The sequence below is a fragment of the Gadus morhua genome, chromosome 7 (genome assembly GCF_902167405.1).
Source record: "Gadus morhua chromosome 7, gadMor3.0, whole genome shotgun sequence".
Taxonomy (NCBI): Eukaryota; Metazoa; Chordata; class Actinopteri; order Gadiformes; family Gadidae; genus Gadus; species Gadus morhua.
Window position 1 is genome coordinate 20,147,243 of NC_044054.1, and position 23,132 is coordinate 20,170,374.

Sequence of the window (23,132 nt, forward strand, 5' to 3'; positions counted from 1 at the left end):
CGGTCTCCCCCTGATTCTCCATCTTCTTGCACACTCTGTTTCTCTCCCTCCCCTCTCCCTCTCCCTCTCTCTCTTCCTCTCTCTCTCTTCCGTGTGTGTCTCCTGCTCCCCGTTTCACACACACATGCTCCCTTTCCTTTACTCCTTCTCCCTATTTCTCTGGCTCTCTCTCTCTCTTGCTCTCACTCTCTCTCTCGCTCTCTCTCTAGCTCTCTCTCTGCTCCGGCACTGCAGTGCTGATTGCGATTGCACGCACACACATACACACACACGCACACACACACAGACACACATAGGCAGACACACACACACACACACAAACACACACACACACACACACACACACACACACACACACACACACACAGACATACACACACACACACACACACACACACAAGCAGGCAGGCAGGCAGGCAGGCAGGAGTGTAGCTGTGGAGGAAAGACTGCAGCAACGTGCAGCAGCCACTGTCTGATCTGGTTCTGGGGACACGAAGCACAGGGAGCCACGGAGCGGCCGAGCGAGAGAGCGGGAGAGAGGGAGAGCAGTGTAGCGTTATCTCACACAGGCACACGCATGTGTCGGTGTGCGTGCGCGAGCGGGCGGGCGTGCATGCATGCGTGACGCGAGTGCACGTGAGCGCGTGTGTGCGCGTGCCTCTCTGCGCCGGTAAGGAGCGATGCATTTCAGGAGCAGATAGCTCATGTTATCCGGCCTCTTCTACCTCTGCATCCCATTCACCCTGCTCCTCCCACCAAAGTCTTCCTCCGCCTCCTCCTCCTCCTGCTGCTGCTGCTGCTACTGCTGCTCTACGGCATCATTAGACAGGACCACAGGCTGACCGGAGACTGGTGAGCACCAGATGGTCCCAGGTTTTGTACCGGCTGAAATGTGTCGGCGGCTAATGCTACGTCTACGCCTTGCCTAACTGTTGGATTTGACTGCTGGCGTCTTCCTTTTTTTTTTTTTCTTTTTTTTTTTCGCTCTTTTTTTTTCGAAACCGCGCATTTGAAAAAGGCAGAGGACGATCCCTAAATCCCAGGTGAAACGAGGAATCGCTGGATGCGTCTGTGTGTGCGTGTGTCATCCTTTACTGGTGTTGCCGTTGGCGCAGTTCCCTCTATTTTCCGCGGTTGTTGTTTCCCTTTTCTCTGAGACGGGGCTAGCAGGCACTGCAGCACTAGCACTGCAAGAGCCGTGAACGTGTGGGGCATGAGGACCCAGCGACCACCCAGCGGAAGGGCTTGACTGCTCCCATCGCACCGCTACAACTGCTGCTGTACTTCTGAGGTGCATATCTTGTGTTTTTTGGGGGGGAGTTTTCTCTCTCTCTCACCAGAAGAGGGTGTCTGGTTGGTGGTGGGTGCTGGTAGTGGAAGGGGGGTAGAGGGTGGGGGCTGGTTGGGTGGGTGGTTGGGGACTGCACAGGTACCCCAGGCCCCTGCAGCACTGAGCCAGAGTGGCTCGGCGTTCTCGTGTAGGTGGGAGGCAGGCAGGACGTCCTGCGAGAGAGAGAGAGAGGGGAGGGAGAGCGAGGGAAAGAGAGAGAGGGTGAGAGGGGAGAGAACGCGGGGCTGGCTCAGGCACGGGCTCCTGATGGTGGCTATTTTTGTCTCCCCCTCAGCTGAGTGATTGGGGACAGCGGGCGGGAAGAGAAGATGCTTATGGCCCGAGACACGGCGAGGGACGAGGCTCAGAAGCTGCACAGGAAATGGCTGAAGCACCAGGCCTTCATGGCCGAGCTGGCCCGCAACAAGGAATGGCTGGCCAAGATAGAGCAGGTGAGTGGAGTCGAAACCGCGGGGGGCTTCTCCGGGGGGGTGGGGGGGGGATTGGAGGGGGGGATGGGGGTGTGAAGGGGGGATGGGGGTTTGGTGGGGGTGCTTGAGAGGTCAGAGAACCGGTGTGTCGGAGAGATGGAGGGGTGTTGGTGCTGGCGGTAGTGGAGGTGGGGTAAGGGGGGGGGTGAGAGGTTGTGAGGGATCGGGGGTGGAGGGGCTGGTGGCGGCGGGGGATGGGGGAGTTGGGTTTTTTGCTTGTTGGGTGCGGTGGAGGTGGAAAAGGAAAATAGGTGAGAATGGGGGAGAGGAGGGGTGTCATCGCTCTCCGCTGGTTACATCACACGCTTCCCGGGGACATCCAGCATGGCAGGCTCAAGGTTATGACTGTCAGAGCAGCTGTGCTGGGTGTCGACCGGGGCACAGGTGATGAGATGGGACATTTCTTTGATTTCCCTCTCACACACACACACACACACACACACACACACACACACACACACACACACACACACACACACACACACACACACACACACGAGGGCTCTGTCAGTACGAGGGGGTGGGGTGCTGGATGGATGTCATTGGATGGCACCGTAGAGACGAGATCTCTGTGAGCAGCGAGGGAGTGTTTTTTTTTTTACTAAATCAGCATAAGACATAAGGGTATGCACCACCCGGTGATTTACGTGTAGTTACTGTGATCTTTACCTGATCTGAGGGGAATCCACTTACAAACAAATAATCCTAGATCCATTTTTTGTTCGTCTTCTCCTGTGTACCCATGGTGCATTGCAAACCTGGGAGAGCAAAACGACATCTGTGGAAACCCTGTGCCTTAACTAGGCTGGAGGATTGTGTGTGTGTGTGTGTGTGTGTGTGTGTGTGTGTGTGTGTGTGTGTGTGTGTGTGTGTGTGTGTGTGTGTGTGTGTGTGTGTGTGTGTGTGTGTGTGTTTGAGTGTGTGTGTGTGTGTGGGGGGGGGGGGGGTTCAGATGTAAATGGTTGATGATTAATGATGCTTGATTTCAGTCAATGGCTTGGAACATGTTTCTGATACAGCACAAAACGTATTGCTTCTCTTGTGTGAAAATGATATGCTGACGAGGAGGTAAATGCAAGAATATCCAATTGCATTGTAACCCCGGTGGATGACTCATGCTAGTCATAACAGTAGAGGAGAAAAACAGTGATCGTTTCTATGCATATTTATATTATGTGTGGTTTTAGTCAGGACAAGGCCTAAAACCAAGTTACCGCAACATTTTGTTGTTGATCTGCCCTGCTGGGATGTGTCTCAACTGTGCTGGCTTTCTATCGGTTTTATTCTGTTGGACGCCATCTTGGAATTCACAAACATCATATGTTGAAGCATTTTAACCTAATGATACAAGTGACAGTATCAGCAACATAACTTTAGGTTAAAATGGTTATATTTTCTGTAACATTTAAGCCCTATATATTTCTTTCCAAGTTTGTCATCATCCATCAATCAGCATCCTCATAAACTATGAAATAGGCCATGTGAATATGGTTTATTGCTAGCATTCAAATGTGAGTATTGGGTCACAAACAGTGCTGATACATCACACATTTATTGAGGGTATTTATACAAATATTACAGACATTCATGCATTTCCAGTCCTTTCAATGTGTGCCAACAGCTATCAAGTTTGGTTTGCACATACTTGCTAAATTAAATGTCTTACTATCATAATGTTCTTATTATTTGTTCAATTTAATACGTTAAAAATAATCCACACCTGGCCCTTAAATATGTATTCAGATTAATTAGTAAACTACCAATGCTTCAATGTTCATCATCTGCAGTCGACCATTTCTTGTTTACTGTCTCATAGACTAATTGGTTACATTTCTGATAGCTATTACAGTATTTATAATACTAGTTAATTGTCTGACACCCCCAAAAAATAGTCTATTTTTAAGATACATGTATAATTTGTGTGGCATTCATTCTTTGACATGCTGGTCAATCGTCTTGAATAAATCCTCCTGTTAAAGCAAAGGTTCAGTGGTCCATCTTCCTATTTTGTTATCCATAACAGATTAACGGCGGCAGGGCAACCTAAAGTCTTGCTGGTCCCCAGGTGCCAGTTGAGACAGCGCTTTGTTTAACTGGAGGCCTAATGCCCTTGATTCCCAGTAAACATAAACCCAATTTATGTCTGTCCATGTGCTGCTGTTTATGTTGCTACATTTTTTATAATTTGTTGCTGCATTCTCATCTGGCTTACACAGTAACCCTCCTTCTGATTAGTTAAGGTGACCAAATCACTTCCCATGTGCCAGTAGCCAATCATTTGATGCCCTGTGGACTGGCAGTCACTCTGTAGGTGAATCCAAAAGGTCTTAGTGTCTCGTGTAATGTTTATCGATGCTCTGATACCAATGATCTACTAGGAGTGATAAATTGTGAATATTTTACCAATGATAACCGAATTATGCAACACTATTCCTGCACAGACACATAATCCATCACCCCCTGCATTTATTTTACTCTAAGTCTAAGGCTAGTTAGTTTGTATAAAATAATAGTTCTATCATCTTTCCGTTTTTTCCCGAAAATAAGATAGCTTGTTATTTCCATTAAATTCCAAAAACGATGTGTTGGTAACCAAACAACATTATGGGAACCATCTTTTTATAGCCTAACGGCTCATAAGATAATTGTGCCACTTGAAGCAATAACATATCTTTTATATATCCTGTAAATATGTGGATATTAGTTTTCCCTCAATGCTAGCGGGTTGTAGAGACAGTGACAGCTGGGTGTGGTAGGATGTGTTAAAATATGACAAATAATTATAAAATCCTGTTTTTAAATATCCTTTTATTTTAAATGTACTATTATATATAAAATTGTCTATAACGTACACATACCATACTAAGAAAGATACTAGAAATATAGAAAGATTGGCCTGCATTCAAACTGAAAATAACATAGGCCTACACAGGCCTGTGGATACTGATAGGAATCAGATCTCTGCATAACATGCGATGGACACGGTATTGAAACAGAATACTGCTCGGCTTCTGAATCATCAGCGTATTCACGTATAACCTTTAACGCCAGACACCAGACACCTGAAGCCGGATTTGAGTGACACCCTGAGAGCAGTGAGAGAAGATGGCTGCCACAATTAATAACATTGCTACCAGGGAGCTAACGAACTGAGCGTGGTTATCCAGTGCCCCTGTCTCTCTGTGTCCTACAGGGACCTAGCTTAGTCTCCATGCTAACGTCCCTTAGCTCTTAGCTGCCTCCCTTGGTCCCTCCCATCCCTCCCCATCTCTCTTTGTCGTCACCTGAGACACAGAGAGAGAGAGATCGAGAGAGAGACAGAGAGAGATAGACAGAAAGAGAGAGAGACAGAGAGAGCAAGAGAGAGAGAGAGAATAGAGAGAGAGAGAGAGAGAGAGAGAGAGAGAGAGAGAGAGAGAGAGAGAGAGAGAGAGAGAGAGAGAGAGAGGGAGAGAGAGAGAGAGAGAGAGAGAGAGAGAGAGAGAGAGAGAGAGAGAGAGAGAGAGAGAGAGAGAGAGAGAGAGAGAGAGAGAGAGAGAGAGAGAGAACATGACGTTGCGCCCTTGCGTCGGCCATTGGAGAACTATGTGTGCTTTTGGGAGTGTTTGTGCTTCAACCTCTATGGCCACAGTAAGGAGAAGACGCTGTTCTGGTACAGTGGGAGAAACTAGGGTTGACCTTGTGCCAAAGCTAGTGCTCTACCACCGGCTCTGGGAGGGAAATGCCTCTGTAAACACACTGCCATGTCGTGGCCCAGTCTGTCTAGCTCAAGGGCTTTGAACCAGATAATGAGCTAATAGGGATGGATCGATAATGGTCGTTGAAAACTGTGTAGCTACTGTAATGTAGGATTTTCTTTTCGTTGAAACCGGAAGAACTGTTTACTTATCGAGTATCATGTTAACCTCAACAGAGGAAGCATGTTAAACTGCTGAGGGTTGAAATTGATGATATCCAGTTACCCTGTTGACTCTTGCTCTCTTTATTGAGAACACATGATTGTGATAGATAGAATAAGAGAGATATCCTACGCAGCTTATTTAAAGTTGATGGAAAGTTAGATCGTACCAGGTTGCTATTATACATGCAGAACATTTTATTCTTTATATCCATTTTCCTACCTTTCCCCAAGCTTTTTAAAACTTAAACGGACAACCCAGTCATACGTCAGAACCTTTTCAATATGAATGTTGGGAAAGGCCATGCTTTATCGTTCTGTTTTTTTTTTTTTATGTCTATTTGTAGCTTTGAATATATCAGAGCTTTCTTCTGTGTTTCCTAGTGTCTCCATTGTATTATTTATCAGTTCCACGTGGTCAGGTGAGATCTGAGGAAAAGGGGATGCTTCCTAGCCATTTTCATTCATATATTTAATTTTAGAATGATGACGTATCAATTACGCTTTCTTCTATTCAATGGTTCTGCTATTGTTCTTCTTCTGTCAGGACATGTCCACCGTGTCTGATTTCTCTGCCTTGCAACGCAAGAGGGATCTCTCATGTTACTAATATGGACCACATTCCCTAGATACATATAAATGCATTTATTTGTATGGTTGGAAATATCCAATAGGATGGATCCCTCTACAGTACACTAAATCGATCCTCATTTAAAATGTGCCATAACCAAAGGTGCTCATAAAGAAATATAATTATTTGTGTAACCAATCAAATCTGTTTTATATGGCCGAATTACATGTAGGCTTTTAGTGTATTAGAAATGATCAAGGCCAAACCCTTTCCCAGAATTTGTTATGATATCAAAATCGTGTACAATATGCTGAATCATACACACTTAAAAATCCACATTACTGTGTTATGCCACTGCTATGGACCTTTGGTTGAGCCATAGATCGATATGAACTCAGTAAAAATACATAAAATAGAAAACAATTTAATTATGCTTGTACTATGTAGAGGAGTAGGAGTGTCTCACTGTCTCACTGTTCTCTCATTCTTCTTTCAATCTTAACTGTACACAAATATCAATAATCGTTTAAAAAGATCCAAATAAAAGTACCGGTTTGAAAAAGTTTATTACTTGCAGTATAACATTCTGCTATGGTCCACTGATCCGTTTTTTTTTCATTATGCTTACCCATTGCAATTCTTATTGGGCGTCTGAAGTTGGAATCATGCAGGTTCTACTGCATGTGGGCTTCTGTAAGAATATCTAAGAATTGTTTTCCTGCATTCATCACTTCATTTGCATAGCAGCTGCATTGGCGATAGCATACTTCTTCCAGCAGCCAATACAATCTGCTGCATACTGTCACTTTTATGCCTGACTCTGGAATACGTGTTTGTGCCAACATTGTAAAACAAGCCATTTAATGGCACCCGCCCTTTCACTGATCTGTACCGGCGGCTCAAGCGAGCCTGCAGTGTGTTGGCGACACAATGCTACGAGAATAGCACAGTTTCTTCTGGTTGTATAGGAAATACTGCGCTATGTGCAGGTTATGTCGGATGTATTCTCCTCTTCCTTTTTCAATCCTAACTGAACTGAACCGCCCACAGCAGATACAGCATTTTCTGTGCTATACACCATTTTTTCCGCCCGTTTCTTTACCTTAACTCTTTCCCTCTCCATCGCTTCTATGATTTCCTTTTCCATCGCCCCGTGTGTCAGTAAAGCCTGAAGAGTAGAGAGACAAGAGAGAGAGAGGGGGGAGAGAGACAGAGGGACAGAGAGAGTGAGAAAGGGTTGGAAAAGAAATGGAGAAACCTGCGTTTTGCTGGCTCTGCATTATGAGAGAGAGAGAGAGCGAGGAGGGAGGGTGTGAGAGAGAGTCTGAGACGAGTAAGCAGTGAGCGAGAGAGAGAGAGAGAGCGGGAGAGAGAGAGAGCGGGAGAGAGGGAAAGCGAGAGAGAGAGAAAGCGAGAGAGAGAGGGATGAGAGAGTGAGCGCTAGCAGCAGTAAAGCAGAGAGCCTGTGCCAAGTGGAGGAATGCAGCACAGCAATATGAAAGCCACAGGACAGGTCCAGCTCGCCTTGAAAAATGCAGAAAACAAGGAGAATTTGGGGAGACGGATTCAGTGTAGGAACAGATATGTTCGGTATATGCAGCATTGTATCCGTAGCACGCAAACACAGCTGAATCACAAGCACACAAGCATTCTCGAAGTCAAGATATTCTCCTGTTATAATAGGCTCTCACGTTACCGTACGATTTAAACCACTAAAGGTATTCACTGACTCCGTGGTTCTCATCCATCATTAAAGCACCATGCACGTTTAAGATTCTCTCCATTAAAATGTGGAACCACTCATGATAAAAGCACCGCCTTTTGCCCAGGTCTGAGACAGGGAGGGTACACTGCTACAGTTCTATTTCAGGGAACTGGACAAGAGCCAGTGAGAGCACATAAACGCAAAAGAAAATGACACATTCTCCTGGTCCACCTCACCCCATGGGCAATGCTCCCGTATGAGGCAGCTTGAAATGACCATATGCCATCGAACACGACGAGGGAGGGTTTGGTTCATGCATGATTACGAGTGGATGGTTGTCTTTATCTATGTGTGTGCTGTGTGATAGGGAGTCCAATCCTAATATACTAATATAGATTTTGGCTACTATTCTTTTTCATTATCTTCACAATCTGTTAAAAAATTGTGTAACAAAATTATTTTGTTCATGAAATTATTGGATTTCCCTTGTAGGTAGGTGGGTTTAATGGTAGATAAAATGGCGGTTGCCCTAGTGTCATTTGAGAAAGATGTCGTCCGAATGGCAACTACTACTCATTATGGTTTGAATGTATTCAGTATGGTCTAAATCTGTGCTGCATTGCTTTGCGGATAGTCCTGCGCAGCCACTTGGCAATTCACACACATGGGGGATGTGATTGTAACCAACTGAAGACATGCAGGACAGCTGGGTGCATGGGAAGCCTCGCTTTAAGCTAGACCTGACATTAACCAGTGTACGCGTAGCTACGATAAATAACACTCAACACTGAAACAACTGATGATGTAAGCTCCACTTGAAGGAGGCTACCGATGTAGCAATCCATAATCGAACTGAATCGAACACTGAATCGAACTGCAGCAGAGCACCATGAACCACGAACCATGACATGGTCCAACACATGCCCGTGTGTCCCCAGGAGGGCCAGGACCTGATCCAGGAGAAGCCAGAGCTGCGGCCGGTGGTGCAGCAGAAGCTGGAGGAGATCCGGGAGTGCTGGTCCGACCTGGAGCGGACCACCAAGGCCAAGGCCCGGCAGCTCTTTGAGAACAACAAGCCGGAGCCGGCGGTCAAGAGCTACTCGGACCTGGACAGCCAGCTGTCTCACCTGGAGCGCCAGCCCCCCCAGCTGGAGCAGGCACACCACCTGCCCACCTTCAATGAGCAGCTGCAGAAATTCCAGGTGATCCACTGAGGCCTCAACGGTAGTCTTAACTATAGTCCCACAGCCAGTATATCCCAGTGTGGTGCATAGTACCGCAGGAAATCAGAGTTCAACAACATTTTGTATTTGATATCCATGATGCATTTATTTCTTTATACTCTCCCTGTATAAATGTTGCTTATAATGTACCTTCCAAAGGGCCGGTATTAGCGTATCATTTTTTATACGCTAATAATAGGAAGAGACCCCCTTACACAACATTGAAAGTCGATGATATCAAATATCCGAAACATGTTTTGTATTAAGTCGTTTACCGCCTCCCTTTGTCTTTTCGGCTCACATGACGTTCTTCCCTTTTATTCCTCCTCCGCCTCCTGGCTCAGACCATGGAGTCCCAGATCGGGGACATATACAAGGATGTGAGCGATCTGGGCAGCCTGCAGGGAGTGTGCCTGCCCCAGCGGGTGGCCGGCAACAGGGAAGGCGGAGAGCAGTCAGGCGTGGTGGAGACACGCATCGTCCGGCTCATTGAGCCCCTGAAGGAGAGACGCCGCATCCTGCTGGCGTCCAAGGAGATGCACCAAGTGGCTCAGGACCTGGAGGATGAGATAGTGAGCAGCAGCAGTCCTTCCAATCCTGCCTGCTCCCTACACTTTACTTACTGTTTTCCCCTCTACATCTTGTTTTCTCTTTGCTATGTCTATCCGCATACCGTAACACCACCACGCTATGTCTTGTGTTTGAGGGTAATCAGATCAATCGTGGAAATAGATATACAGTGTGCAACTTGATTTTTCGCTCCAAAAACCCAAACCACCTTTTATTTCTTTTTGCAGCTGTGGATTCAAGAGAGGCTTCCCTTGGCGTCCTCTAAGGAGTACGGCAACAACCTGCAAAGTGTACAGCAACATGTGAAAAAGAACCAGGTGAGACGGCCTTATTGAAACCCCCTCATTTCAACCACCCACTAACACTAACCTTAACCCTTAACGTACACGCAAAACGACATCATCAGCCCCACTAACACTAACCTTATCCCGAACCGCACATGCAAAAATACATAATCAGACCCACTAACAGAAACCTAAACCTAACCGCAGACGCAAAAAATCCTCAGACCCACTAATACTAGCCTTAACCCTAACCGCACACGCAAAATGAAATCATCAGACCCCACAACATTCACCAAGCGTTCCGTCGAAACGCTTCCCGCCCGCCACTCACTCACGCCTTGATCGTCGTCCTTCCCCAGACCCTCCAGAGGGAGCTGACGGGCCGGTGTGCGCGGGTGGAGGAGGTGCTAGACCGGGCGGGCATCATCGCCTCCCTGCGGACCCCCGAGGTGGACTTTGTGCGCGAGGGGGCGGGGCACGTGAGGCAGCTGTGGGAGGTGCTACGGCTGGAGGCGGAGCGGCGGTCTGTGATGCTGGACGCCGTGCTGCAGGCACAGCAGTACTACAGCGAGGCCGTCAAGGTCGAGTCCTGGCTGTCCGGGCAGAAGCTGCAGGTCGCCAACGAGGAGAAGGGCACCGTAAGGAACCGCCCAGCACACCTGTCAATCAATTCAATCAAACATTCAACATATGTATGGCTCTTGGTGCAACACCGCAGAGCATGGTGGTCAACAGGGTAACTACACCGCAGGAAACATAATCACAATAATAATCCTTTTAAATATCGATTAAAGTCTGAAACACAAGGGCTATATTGGGGAGGTGGATTTGAAGGATGTACATTATCATACATTATGTACATTGTAAGGTTTTCCGAAAATATCGACAGACTGGGTTGCTCCACCGGCTGTCTGTTCCATTGGTGAGGACCATAGACACCAAACATTGCCTCGGTGGGGGTCTTGGTTCTTCACCCGAGCAACAAGCAGGCCAAGGGCCAGAGGATCTGAAGCATCTAGAAGGAGCTTAAATTAAAAAGCTGTAATCTGACCATCATATTCAGAACAGTTAAACAGTACCAGGTGCTGTGTCGTGGCGTTACCTGCCACCTGGTTTCGGTCGTAATTGTTAAAGTTGCCGTCTTGGTTTTCAGGATGAGGAGAGCACTCTGCAGCTGCTTAAGGGACACCTGGTCCTGGAGCAGACCGTGGAGACGTATGCAGAGACAGTAGGCATGCTGTCCCAGCAACGCCAACGCCTGCTGGAACTGGGGCACCCAGAGAGGTAATGTGGAATGGACATCCCAGTGATCAGGTGTTGACAGTGCTGCTGTTTTAAGCATCAGTAGGCAGATAGCGGGCCACTCGTGTTTTAAGTGTGGAGACAATTGCAGGGATGCTTTATTTCTTTATCTCTTCCAATCAAATGTCTATTTTGTCACACAAACCCACCACGGAGACGTAAAGGTCTATCAGAGAACCATACAATAGTTGTACTTTGTCGCTATCTTGCATAGTGAAGAATGTGAAGTCAGACATTATCAATCGAATGCACTTCTAAAGATGCACACTTGACGTGTCCTGTCGCATTCTTCCTCTGCGTCCAAACAGCCAGCAGATCACCAAGCAGCAGTCCCACATAGACCGGCTGTACGTTTCCCTGAAGGACATGGTGGAGCACCGCAAGACCAAGCTGGAGCAGCAGTACTGGATGTACCAGCTCAACAAGGAGGTGGAGGAGCTGGAGAAGTGGATCACCGAGCGAGAGTCGGTGGCCAGCTCCACCGAGCTGGGCCACGACCTGGAGGACGTCACGGTGGGTGTCCGAGAGGACGACGCGGCATTGGTCGCTTAGTAGCATACGTTCTCTCACTTTTGATGTTTGACTGTTGAATTATTATAACTAATTAACATAGCACTTATTAAACTATCTGCTGTCAGTCGGCATCTTATAATACATTTTATTCCTTGTACGTTTTTTTCTATTTTTGATTATTTTCCATTTTCATTCATGTATTTTTATCAAGTCCTTTTTTTCTTTACATGAAATAAGAGATATGGTTTGAAGAAGAACAAACTCTTCCGAGTATGTTATTACAGATATTCGACCTACAGCACCAAGGGAAGTCCCCTTGAATGTGTAAATAACACCACAGTAGGATTCAGAAGGCCTCATTTTTCATTTTTTTACTAAATACAATAAGAATAGTCGCTAAGAGCAGAACGTGGCCATTTATTTGGGTTCAGGTCCTTCAGGAGAAGTTCACCAAGTTCACCATGGAGACGGACAGCGTGGGCCAGCAGCGGATGGAGCAGGTGAACAAGATGGTGAACGAGATGATCGACCTGGGCCACACCGACGCCGCCACCATCGCCGAGTGGAAGGACGGGCTGAACGAGTCCTGGGCCGACCTGCTGGAGCTGATGGAGACGCGCAGGCAGATGCTGATCGCGTCCCATCAGTTGCACAAGTTCTTCACAGACTGCAAAGAGGTACTAGGAAGTAGCGTCCCATCCACCCTGTCGAAGCCACCAGATTCTCCTGTCCATAGAGACCAACCCTGGTCATAATCCCGGACAGGATATTCTAGATAGAGTCTAGGGGTAGGGACCAGACGAAAGGTTCTGGGTTTGGAGCCCTAAAGACCCCAGCCTACCTGTAAATTATCATTGATAAAGATATCTCACTCCCACATGCACCCGATGACCTTCCTTATATTTATGATCGATGTCTCGATTCACTTTGCCTACCAGCATTTGCTAGTAAAGCCAATAATCATTTTTAAATAGAATCATATCCATGGATTTTTCTGTAGAAATGTCTTTAACATGGTTGCTAAATAGTGTAGTAAATATGTTAGACCAAAGGGGGTTCAGTTACTCCTTATCCGTTGGTCCGGTTAGAGGTATCCCGTCTAGGCGGTCGTGTCCTGCTTCTATTTATAAAAGCGATGATGATGACGATGATGATAAAGATTTGCATGATCATGCCATCCTGTGCCCCAGGTCTTGGCTCAGATCGCGGGGAAGATGAGGCAGCTGCCAGAGGTGAGGGCGTGCCAGGCCAGCATCGCCAACCCAGCCACCCTGCAGAGGCTCATGCACTCCTTCGAGCACGCCCTTCAACTGCTCGTCGCGCAGGTGTGCACTCAGGCTCGCAGTTCAATGTCGATTCCCTAGCCAGTAAAGGCAAGGAGATAACGTATGGAGGTGTACATTAGACCTCATCACGCTCAATTATTTTGCCTTGACATCCTTGAAATCCAAATTAAAAGATTTTAAATCCCGCTAAGGAAATGAGTCTTCCCGGAATTATTTTGAGATATTCCCGATCACACTGGTTTTCACAAGCTTATCTTATAGCTCGAACTGAGCCTAAATCATCTCCTTCCCCTCTCGCTGCAGGTAAGGCAGCTTCAGGAGAACGCTGCCCAGCTGAGAACCATCTATGCTGGGGAGAAGGCGGAGGCCATCATGGTGAAAGAGATGGAGGTGATGGAGGCGTGGAGGCAGCTGCTGACCTCCTGCGAGGCCAGCCGGGTCCAGGTGACCTCGGTGACGGACAAGGTGCAGTTCTTCTCGGTGGTGCGCGAGAACCTCATGTGGATGGAAGGCATCATGGGCCAGATCCGATGGGATGAACCCAGGTATGCCTTCACGCCACAGCAAAGCTCCATTTCCTTTCTTCGGTTGTAGTCTTTGGTTAAAAGGGAGAAATTGAGCCCTTTATTTAAATATTTACTTAGTGTACAAAATCTGACCATATTATACAATCACCCTTTACTATTGTGTGTTCCTCCAAGTTAATGTAAAGGTTCAGCCAATTAACCCTTTTTTTTTTTCAAATATATTTGTTTTTAACATAGCAGTCAACAGAACAGTAATGGTGTCCATAACTTCAAAGAATGACCCATTCAATTACCCAAGAGTCCAGCTAGCATTAGCCATGTAGCATGTTTTTGTTGCTGTTTCTAGATTAGTATTGCATGTTCTGCCACAGGGATGTGTCAATGCTGGAGCTGATGATGAAACAACACCAAGAGCTGAAAGCCAAGATGGACAACCGCAGTAAAACCATACAGCAGTGTGCCGACCTGGGGAAGATCCTATTGGCTGCTGGTAATCCTGCAGCTGAGGAGGTCAGTCGGGCAGAGTTTAACACCTGATTTAGAACCCGGTTGAAATACATTTGTTGATATTCTTCTGCAAGAAATCCGACTCCGTACGCTGGTGCCTGAAGGGTGATTAGGTATAAAAATAAAAGCACTAGCGTTACAATCACAGATCAATAGTGTACATACAATAAAAGCTCACACGGTTTATTCCTGGCTGGCTGCATTGTAGCCATCAAGTGCTATGACCATGAGTGCCATGATCTATATCTCCCCGGCAGATAAAAGAGAAGCTTGACAGTCTCCTGGCCAAGCAGAAGGATCTGGTTGAGAAATGGGAGAAACACCAGGAAAGACTTCTACGCAGTGAGTAACACTAAAGATCACTCACTAAAGATAAACAGTGAATGCTCTTTGAGTATACATTCAAGGGATTTAAAAGACACAGCCTCTCACCTACGCAAATGACTGCGAACGCAATGAGTGTTTGAACCATAATATCGACATCCAATATTCTAATATCAAACACCAGACAGCTATTCATATAGTACCATCTACGGTCACATGTTTGTGATGGGACGTTTGTGTGCGATGTCTCTTACAGAGCAGGAGATGTTCAAGTTTGCCCAGGAGACAGTGAAGGCGGAGGCCTGGCTGACGGCCAAGGAGCCGCTCATCTCCGCCAAAGCTCCGGAAGGAGGAGAGACCCAGGCCCTAACAGACGAAGTTGAGCAGCTCATTCTCCGCCATGAGGCTTTCCGCAAGGCTGCCGTAACCTGGAAAGAACGCTTCAGCTCGCTACGCCAGCTTTCCGCAGTAAGCTTGACTGTAGATTGACAGTCTATCATGTGCTGGAATCATTTAGCACAGCTATTGGAAATAGAAAAGGGAATAGGAAGAAAAGCAACACCTGACCTTGGGGTGTCCTGTTAGCTTAGCAGGCAAGGGTGCATGCTGTGCGCTAGCACCATCGTGGGCTTGAATTTGTTTTGTGACCTTTGTTACATGCTGCGCACCCTTGTTTGCGGTTTCCCATTTGCACTGGCACTTGCTCCATTGTATGCTATCTAATGAAGCAGGCATTACATCTGTGTGGGATTATACATATTGTTTTTAATCTAGCACTGCACATTTCTTCTGTACATAATTTCCCTCACCTTCTACTGGGTTCATGCCCTGTTATTGTTTTCCTCAAACACCATTTAGGCAGAGAAGAAAAAAGAAGAGGAGCAAAAGACCACTCCGCTGTCTAGCCGACGGATGTTCCCCCTGTCTTGTCTGACGTCCAGCCTCCCATCCTCCAGTGCGGCCTCCTCTTACCTTAGGCAGACAGTCCAAGCCCACATTGAGCCCAAGCCCATGCAGAGCAATCTAGAGCTGGCTGCCACGTCTGCATCCCAGAGACTGGCCACGGCGATGGCCAGCTACTCCCCGGTCCTGAATGGATCCAACTACCATGGACTTGATCAGCAATGTGGCAGGAAGCCGGAGGGTTCTTCTTACCTCGGCATGAACCACCTGGCGGCAGCTGGGGTCGGAGATAGCCCCGGCTACTCAGGGTTGAACCCCCAAAGTGTTGGAGGAGAGAGCTCTGGTTACCTGGGAGTAAACCATCAAACTGGAGGAGGTGCCGAGGGTTCGGGCTACCTTGGACTCAATGCTGGGTCTGTAGGCAGCTCAGGCTCCCTCATGCACAACTACCAAGGCAGTGGCGGGTTTGACGGTTCTAGTCACATAGTTCCAAAACATAGCAGCGGCAGTCTAGGAAGGGAGTCAAGCTATCTACCACAGCAGCAAAACATGGGCAGTTCTGGGTATCTTGCACAACAGCAGAATATGGGAAGTTCTGGCTATTTGGCACAACAGCATAATTTAGGTAGTTCTGGCTATTTGGCACAACAGCCAAATCTAGGTAGTTCAGGATATCTGGCACCGCAGCAAAATGTAGGCAGTTCGGGATATCTGGCACAGCAAAATATGGGAAGTTCTGGATATCTGGCACAGCAACAGCCTAATCTAGGTAGTTCAGGATATCTGGCGCAGCAGCAGCAGCAGCAGCAGCAGCAGCAGCAGCAGCAGCAAAATGTAGGTAGTACGGGATATCTGGCACAGCAAAATATGGGAAGTGGAGTTCTCATGGCGCAAAATTATCAAAGTAGTGCAGGAATGGGCAGTTCGGGTTATCTAGCACAAAATCATTATGGCAGCGGGAGCCTGGGCAGCTCTGCATTCCTGGCTCAGAGCGGCGGTATCATGGACCCTAAAATGGCGTATGCATGGCAGCACCTTAAGGCAGACTTGCAGCCCAGGATCAATCACATCCACAAGGCAGTGAACCCCCTGCTGGAGGCCAGCAGAATGCAGAGGGAACAGTACGGGGACATCCCCATGGCGGATATGTGTCCAGAGTCTGGGCTGGATCTCCTCCACGGCAGGCTACAGCGGGACCCCCGCGGCAGCCGCTCCGACCCCCAGATGGACCACCTGAGGAGGGAAAGGGAGTACAAGCTGGGAAGGCAGACATCCAGCGAGCAAGAGATCCAGGCCCGGCTTAATGAGCTGCCCATGATCGTCCGGCAGGAGCGCTACCGGAGGCGTGTGGAGAGGCAGTCCTCCAGCGAACAGGAGGGGAATGGCAAGCCGCGGCTTCAGAGGCAGGACTCCAGCGACTTGGAGGGCTCAGTGAAGGACGGCTCAGTGAAGGGCGACGACAAGCGCTCAGGGTGAGTGGTGGGCCAGCTAGCATTGTCTGTGGCAGGAAGGTTCAACTGCTCACAAGTTTATCCCAAAAAGGGGGCCTTTTTTCTGATGTATTGTGAGTAACTTATCTCCGTGGATGCTACAGGGAGAAGAGGTCAACTATGGCTGAGATCGTGGAGCAGGTGCAAGAGAGAGAGGCAGCAGAGGTGAGTCCTACTGTGATAACCAACGACCCCTCTTCTCTTTTGGGGGAGGACCTAAGTGACACACTCGTCCCCTCTCCTAACCCCTCAGGCCCGGGGAGAAAACTACCGACCCTCTAGCAGCCTCTCTGCGCCTGTGACTCGCTTCGACGGGCGACCTCGTGCTCGAGACCGCCCCAAGCCAAGGAGGAGGCCCCGTCCGAAGGAACCTGAGGAGTCCAGGCGGTCCCGCTCAGCCCCGGCAACCGGTGCCCCGACGACGCCCCAGCCGCCCTCACACACTGCCCACAATGAGGGCTTCCTCTACCGCAAGACGGCCACCGCCTCTGACCTGGAAGCCCAACAGAGGAGCCCCAACAGGTATGGCCAGGGCTTCTCAATCTGTGGGTCATTGAACGAGTCGTATAAAAACTTCTTGTTTGATATATTTGCATTCATCTATCTTAATATTGTATAATAAATCCTGATTCAATCACGGAATCTTGAAAATAAAATGATGTTTTACAATAGACAATCAACTAATTATTCTATTACTTACCCCAAGGTTACTTGCATTTCTCCTGAGTAATGCTTTTTAAATTTGTTTGATTTCTTCTTTACAGCAAGTCCTGGATGAACGTGTACTGCGTGTTGATCGATGGAAAACTGACCTTTTATAAGGACGGGAGGTATCGCACCACAACGTACAACAGCGAGGCTCCTATTGACCTCTCCAACTGTTCATTTGACCCCACCATTGGCTACAAGAAGAAGAAGAATGTCTTTGTCCTCCAGTAAGAAAACGATCCAGCTTTTCTATCAATATTATTCACAAATTTTGAATTGACATAGGCAGATTGTTACGAGTTATAAGGCTAAGACAAATTGTTAAATTGTTACATTCAAGAATGAAGAATCCAAATGATCTGAAAATTTCCCCCTTTGTTTCCCTGCAACAGAATCGATGATACAACCAACTTCGTATTCCATGCAAAAGATGAGGTAAGAAAATAGAACTGTCGGAACATGCGAATGCAGTAACAGCCTCCTACTAGAAAGTAGTCAAGCCTCATGAACATGACCCACTTAGAAGAAGTAGACAAGGTGCCGGTAAAAAGGCGAAAAGGGGTTCCTTCTCTAATTAATTACAGGCCCAAGTTTGACCTATTCAGTGAAATCCTTGCAAACCGCTAAATCTATTCCCATCTCATGGTCTCACCCCCCCCCGCTAGGAGGACCTGAAAACCTGGACAGCGAACATCATCACCAGCTTGGAGGAGCACGAGCAGATGGCTGGGTGGGACAAGCCGGGGACGTCCTGCACGGACCCTGACCGCTCGGAGCGCAAGGAGAAGTCGGAGGGTGACGCAGACGCGCGATCCGAGCGCTCCGAGTTTGTGGAGGGCGAGGACAGGTCAGAGAAGGAGAGATCGGAGAAGGGCGAGGGCTCGGAGAAGCTGGACACTTCGGAGATCGCCGACAAAGCGGAAGGGGGCGCGGGAGGATCCAGCACGTCCGGCAAGAGCAAATGAGTGGAGCGACGTTCCCAATTCCCTTTTTTTAACTTTACACCCCCCAATGACAGCAAGAGGGCGAATGCTAGAGATGGATCGGGCGGGGTGAGAGGGGAGGAGAATGGGGAATGGGTGTTGGAAGAGGGTTGTTGCTGCGAGGGGGTGTGGTCCTTTTGTTTTTGTTTTTTCCCCCTTTCCACAGCACCGGAACACACTGAGGTCCTCAGACTGACTATTGTTACTGTGAAAGACTGGCCTTTCCAGTTTCTCCCAGTCAAAGCAGGCAGTACATCCTTGCTTGCCTGGTGTCCTCTGCCGGTGGATCTACTAAGAGTTCCCTTGTGGCGACTAAGTCACTTTCTCGTTACATCATTGACCCTGAATCTCTTGGGACTGGTTTCACCGCATCCCCCTGTATGTATCTTTGACTGATAATGTAACGCTTTGTCCACCTAGACAACCTGAGAAGCAGCGAATGAAATGTCTCACGGTGTTAAAAAGAAAAAAAAACTTTTTTTTTTCAAGCAATATACTTTTTTTGGTTATTTCTTCTCTTTCATTAGAGAAAGAAAGGGGGAAATGGAAGAAGAAAAAAAAAGAAAATGTTGCAAATATGAACTGATGATTCGTCACATCCACCTATTCCAGGCATCTCTGCACCTTAAACACTCACCACATCTGTATACTAATCCCTCTCTGACATTTAACCCCATCACATGGCAATCTTTGAATATGTTAATGTATTGGAATGCTGGGATTTCCCAACCTGAGTTTAAAAAGTGTTAACTGAAATTTCAGAAAATTTCACCAGTGACTTTTTTGTTTTATCGGTTCTTCTTATTGGTTCTTCTTCGTATGACGATTATTTCAATGACCCATGAAACCTCTGAAAAATCAAACCTATGAAAAATCGATTTTAGCCAGGAAACGCTAAGTGTCACAGTGTGACGCGATGCCTTTGTATACATTACATGTCGTAAAAACCAGAACATTGCATGAAATAGTCTATTAGTGCGCCTGTTACAGTAATGCCTTTTTTATGTTCTCAAAATAAGTTGAGCAGTCTCAGAATTGCAATAATTTAATGTGAGTGGGGCAATATGTCATTTGTTAACATGGTCCTCTTCTCAAAGTTGAAAAAAAAATGGCTTGTCTTATCTCCACAGTAAGCATGAGATGAAAGGGGGTGTTCTTAGGATATAGCAAAAGAAAAAAGTAAATACTCATTTATGTATGAGATGAATGAATGAATGGACGGATGAATGACATAGCTGTATTACCTCATGCTGTTTGTGTAGTATTACTGCAGATTTTTTTTTACGATCAAAACAAGATTGTAATGGCTTCACCATTGGTTTTGCCATGCCCAAAATCCATCACACCCAGAAATTATTACACAGAAGAAATAACAACTCACCTATATATCTCCTTAATTTGAAATACACACAGATTGGATATCGCAGTCAGGAGAGTGTTTATGTAAAAGTGTCATGATTCAACTCATAAAGTGTATATACCTATCTTTGTATGTATACCACTGAATTCTGTGCTCAAATAAAAACAGTACTCTGTGCTGAAAATGGGTAACAATTTAAAATATTTGTATTAACCTACATAAGTGAAATAAAAGGAAATATCACTCAAGTATAATATTAAATGTTTATTCCATTGAAATATTAAAAGTATGCAAATTAGGATTCACTATGGAATAATATAGTGTATGTAAGTACAGCAGTATCTAGTTGCATTAAATACGTTTACCAAGGGAAAGCAGCAGTGCATATTCTAGGTATGCTTGTTGCGTTTTTATTTTAATGTCTTCCGTTATCTTAACCCCACCCCTGCCCCACACAATCACCTGTGTGGGCCCAAATAACAACACTGTCCAAATACCAAGTTGTTCCAAAGTGTGTCTGTCCCAAGGATGTGTGTTGTATGTTGTTAGAATCTACGCGAAAGTCTAAATAAAATAGCCAAGGCCACACGCACCCTGAGATTGTTTTTTTTGTGATCAAATAGAGAAATATACTCCTCGCCTCTTGTTTTGTTTAACGTTATGGTGTAGTGATTCATGGCCAGTGACTTTAACAACACTTTAACAGGTTGTCGGCCTACTTGAATTTAACTCAACACAGAGTATCGGTAGCAATGGATATATTTTTAAACGCTGGCAGCATTTTGACAAGATATAAGTAATTCTAAATGCATCTTTGGTTTCCAAACGAGCATTCAAATCTCAATAACAGACATCCGATGTGAGACAACGGATGCAGACATATGTGAACTCTTTGGAACCACAGTAACAATGTTTCTGTGCATATTAATGTCTACTTCCAAGACGTGATTATATGCTATAACATGATGTGATGTTATGCAGATATGCCAATATTACAGTGTTTTGAGTGATAAACATACGAGCCATTTTGTGTATTTTTTTTACTTGACACATGTCATTGCAATAGAGTTTTTTATATTTCATAACATAAGCTCTAGTATTTTCTTGTGTTACATTGGTGTGCACATTTAAATACCCATTGCGGATATTTTGTTGAATCTCCCAGTGTGCGCTATGTTGTTCCATCATGTTACTTTTACAGAACACACGGGGGGACTATCACGTTGTATATACAGTGTTCAGTGAGGACCGATGTTGTACCATTCCTTTTCTAATATTATTTATCTCACTCATGGGTCGTTTTGCAGTGTGTATGTCTTTGTTTCCTTACATTACAACTTGCTGCTATGACATTGAATAAACTTCCAAACTTGCTGATGCAAACTCGATGTGGACATCACATTGTCCTTCTGGCTTGATAATATACAACAATTAAATTCAATTTGATAAAAAAAACACACATTGAATTCCGTGTTCGAACCTTGCATTGGTTTGATCTTTCAGAGTAGGCCTATACGCTGAGTCTTCCCCAACTCACCCCTCCCCCCCAACCCTGGTGACAAATACTACAGTAGTATTTACACAACCAGCCACAGCTCCACCAACCACAGTTCAGAAGTGAACATCTTGATCTCTATACAGTCTAAACAGTCTCCATGAGATAGTAGTTCTTCCTATCTCATGGAGCCAACCAATCATGTTGGGTCATGCTTCTGGAGCCAACCAATCATGTTGGGTCATGCTTCTGTAGCCAACCAATCATGTTGGGTCATGCTTCTGGAGCCAAACAATTATGTTGGGTCATGCGTCTGGTGTTATAGCAATGTGATAGGGCCATCATCGCGTGGAGACACTTCACACTACAAGTAGTAATCTGAATGTTAAAAAAAATCCATGGAAGGAAATAGTGTCTTTTACATGTGCTTTTCAAGTGTTAAACACCCCTACTCCACCTGGAAATAGGTAGTAGCTTACACTTTGTATGAATGACCAAGCTGTGGGGCGGCCCATCATTGGAGGAATGTCACCCAGAGAGGGCTGTTTTATCCAAAGTTGTACATGTCAAGGGGTTACACACAGTGCTTGAGAACATTATGCTTGAGATATTTGCTTCTGTACATACAGGAATTGGTACGATACGAACATTTTGCGCTGTAATTATGGCTTTCTTATAGCAACCAATGAAACGCCGTATCCCAACATGAGCCTACATGCAGTTTTCAATAAAATGCGAGTGGACATGTTGAATAATTGATGGTGTGGGGGTAAGAAAAGAAAATTCTCATGCAACTTTTGTTTTGCACTAAAGTACAGCCCCATACACAGTGTGAAACGTTAGTGGTGATGCAGGGTCTTCTCAATAATAATAATAATAATAATAATAAAAAAAACATATGTATACAGTATTGCACAAAGTCTGCACAACTCAATGTATGTTTTAAGAATGTACATTTTAATTCTAATTTGTTTAATGAATGATCGAGTAACATTTGCCAATATCTGTCTGTGGAAACATAATGGAAATATGGTATTGTCTCATAAACTCTATTCATCCCTTAATTTTGCCATGGTCTTATTTTCGTTTACTGGTTATTTTGCTCTGAATATAACTTAATTACTTACTTTCTTACTTATTTGCTTCTTACTTATTATTGAGCATTCCTTTGTATATACTTTGCCCAATTCAGGAATCATGAATCAATGTTTTTGCATAGGGTTATTAAGATCGGATTTTCTTTTTCCAAATCACTATTTCAACAACACACCTGGGGTACACCTCATTTCAATCCAAAAATACCGCTACATTAAAACACTTAAAATAAATATTATTGTTATAAATAACTCAATATCTCAAAATATAGCTGTACGATTATTATTACTATTATTTTCATTATTATCATTATTATTTTTATTATTATGGTTGTTGTTATGGCTGCTGTTGTTATTTTCAATCTAGTGTTTCATTATTATAGAATCCTTATAGAGTGGGTCCAGATTAAATTCTGACCAAACAAGGTGAAATTTGAAATTAATAAAGTGGATAACATATATTTAGTTATAGCTCAGTCATTGTGCATAAAGACCATGCAATTAAATATAATCATACAGGAGCAAACATAGGGGATGTAAAAACAGTTTTACAGGCAAAAACATATTT

The 23,132-nt window shown here is 45.7% G+C and overlaps 1 protein-coding gene and 1 long non-coding RNA gene across 3 annotated transcripts; one reads left to right on the forward strand and one right to left on the reverse strand.

Annotated features, from left to right (window-relative positions):
- The first annotated feature begins 399 nt into the window (after window positions 1–399).
- On the forward strand, window positions 400–22,534 carry sptbn4a (spectrin, beta, non-erythrocytic 4a). Of its 2 annotated transcripts, XM_030360555.1 has the most exons (20): window positions 400–1,291; window positions 1,626–1,782; window positions 8,934–9,197; window positions 9,563–9,790; window positions 10,016–10,105; window positions 10,432–10,710; window positions 11,226–11,356; window positions 11,683–11,887; window positions 12,319–12,564; window positions 13,078–13,212; window positions 13,477–13,718; window positions 14,072–14,210; window positions 14,465–14,549; window positions 14,788–14,999; window positions 15,390–16,906; window positions 17,029–17,089; window positions 17,178–17,446; window positions 17,689–17,859; window positions 18,025–18,067; window positions 18,298–22,534. In XM_030360555.1, the coding sequence occupies exons 2-20, from the start codon at window positions 1,660–1,662 to the stop codon at window positions 18,595–18,597; spliced, it is 4,740 nt and encodes a 1,579-aa protein (XP_030216415.1). In that variant the 5' UTR covers window positions 400–1,291; window positions 1,626–1,659; the 3' UTR covers window positions 18,598–22,534. The 2 variants fall into 2 exon arrangements, with proteins under 2 accessions (XP_030216415.1, XP_030216416.1); XM_030360556.1 differs by lacking the exon at window positions 400–1,291 and having other exon boundaries at window positions 1,533–1,782.
- Window positions 9,298–10,579, reverse strand: LOC115546800 (uncharacterized). Its single transcript, XR_003977274.1, has 2 exons — window positions 10,408–10,579; window positions 9,298–10,069 (listed from the first exon to the last, which is right to left on the reverse strand). It is a non-coding gene; the product is annotated as an uncharacterized LOC115546800 (long non-coding RNA).
- Window positions 22,535–23,132: the final 598 nt, after the last annotated feature.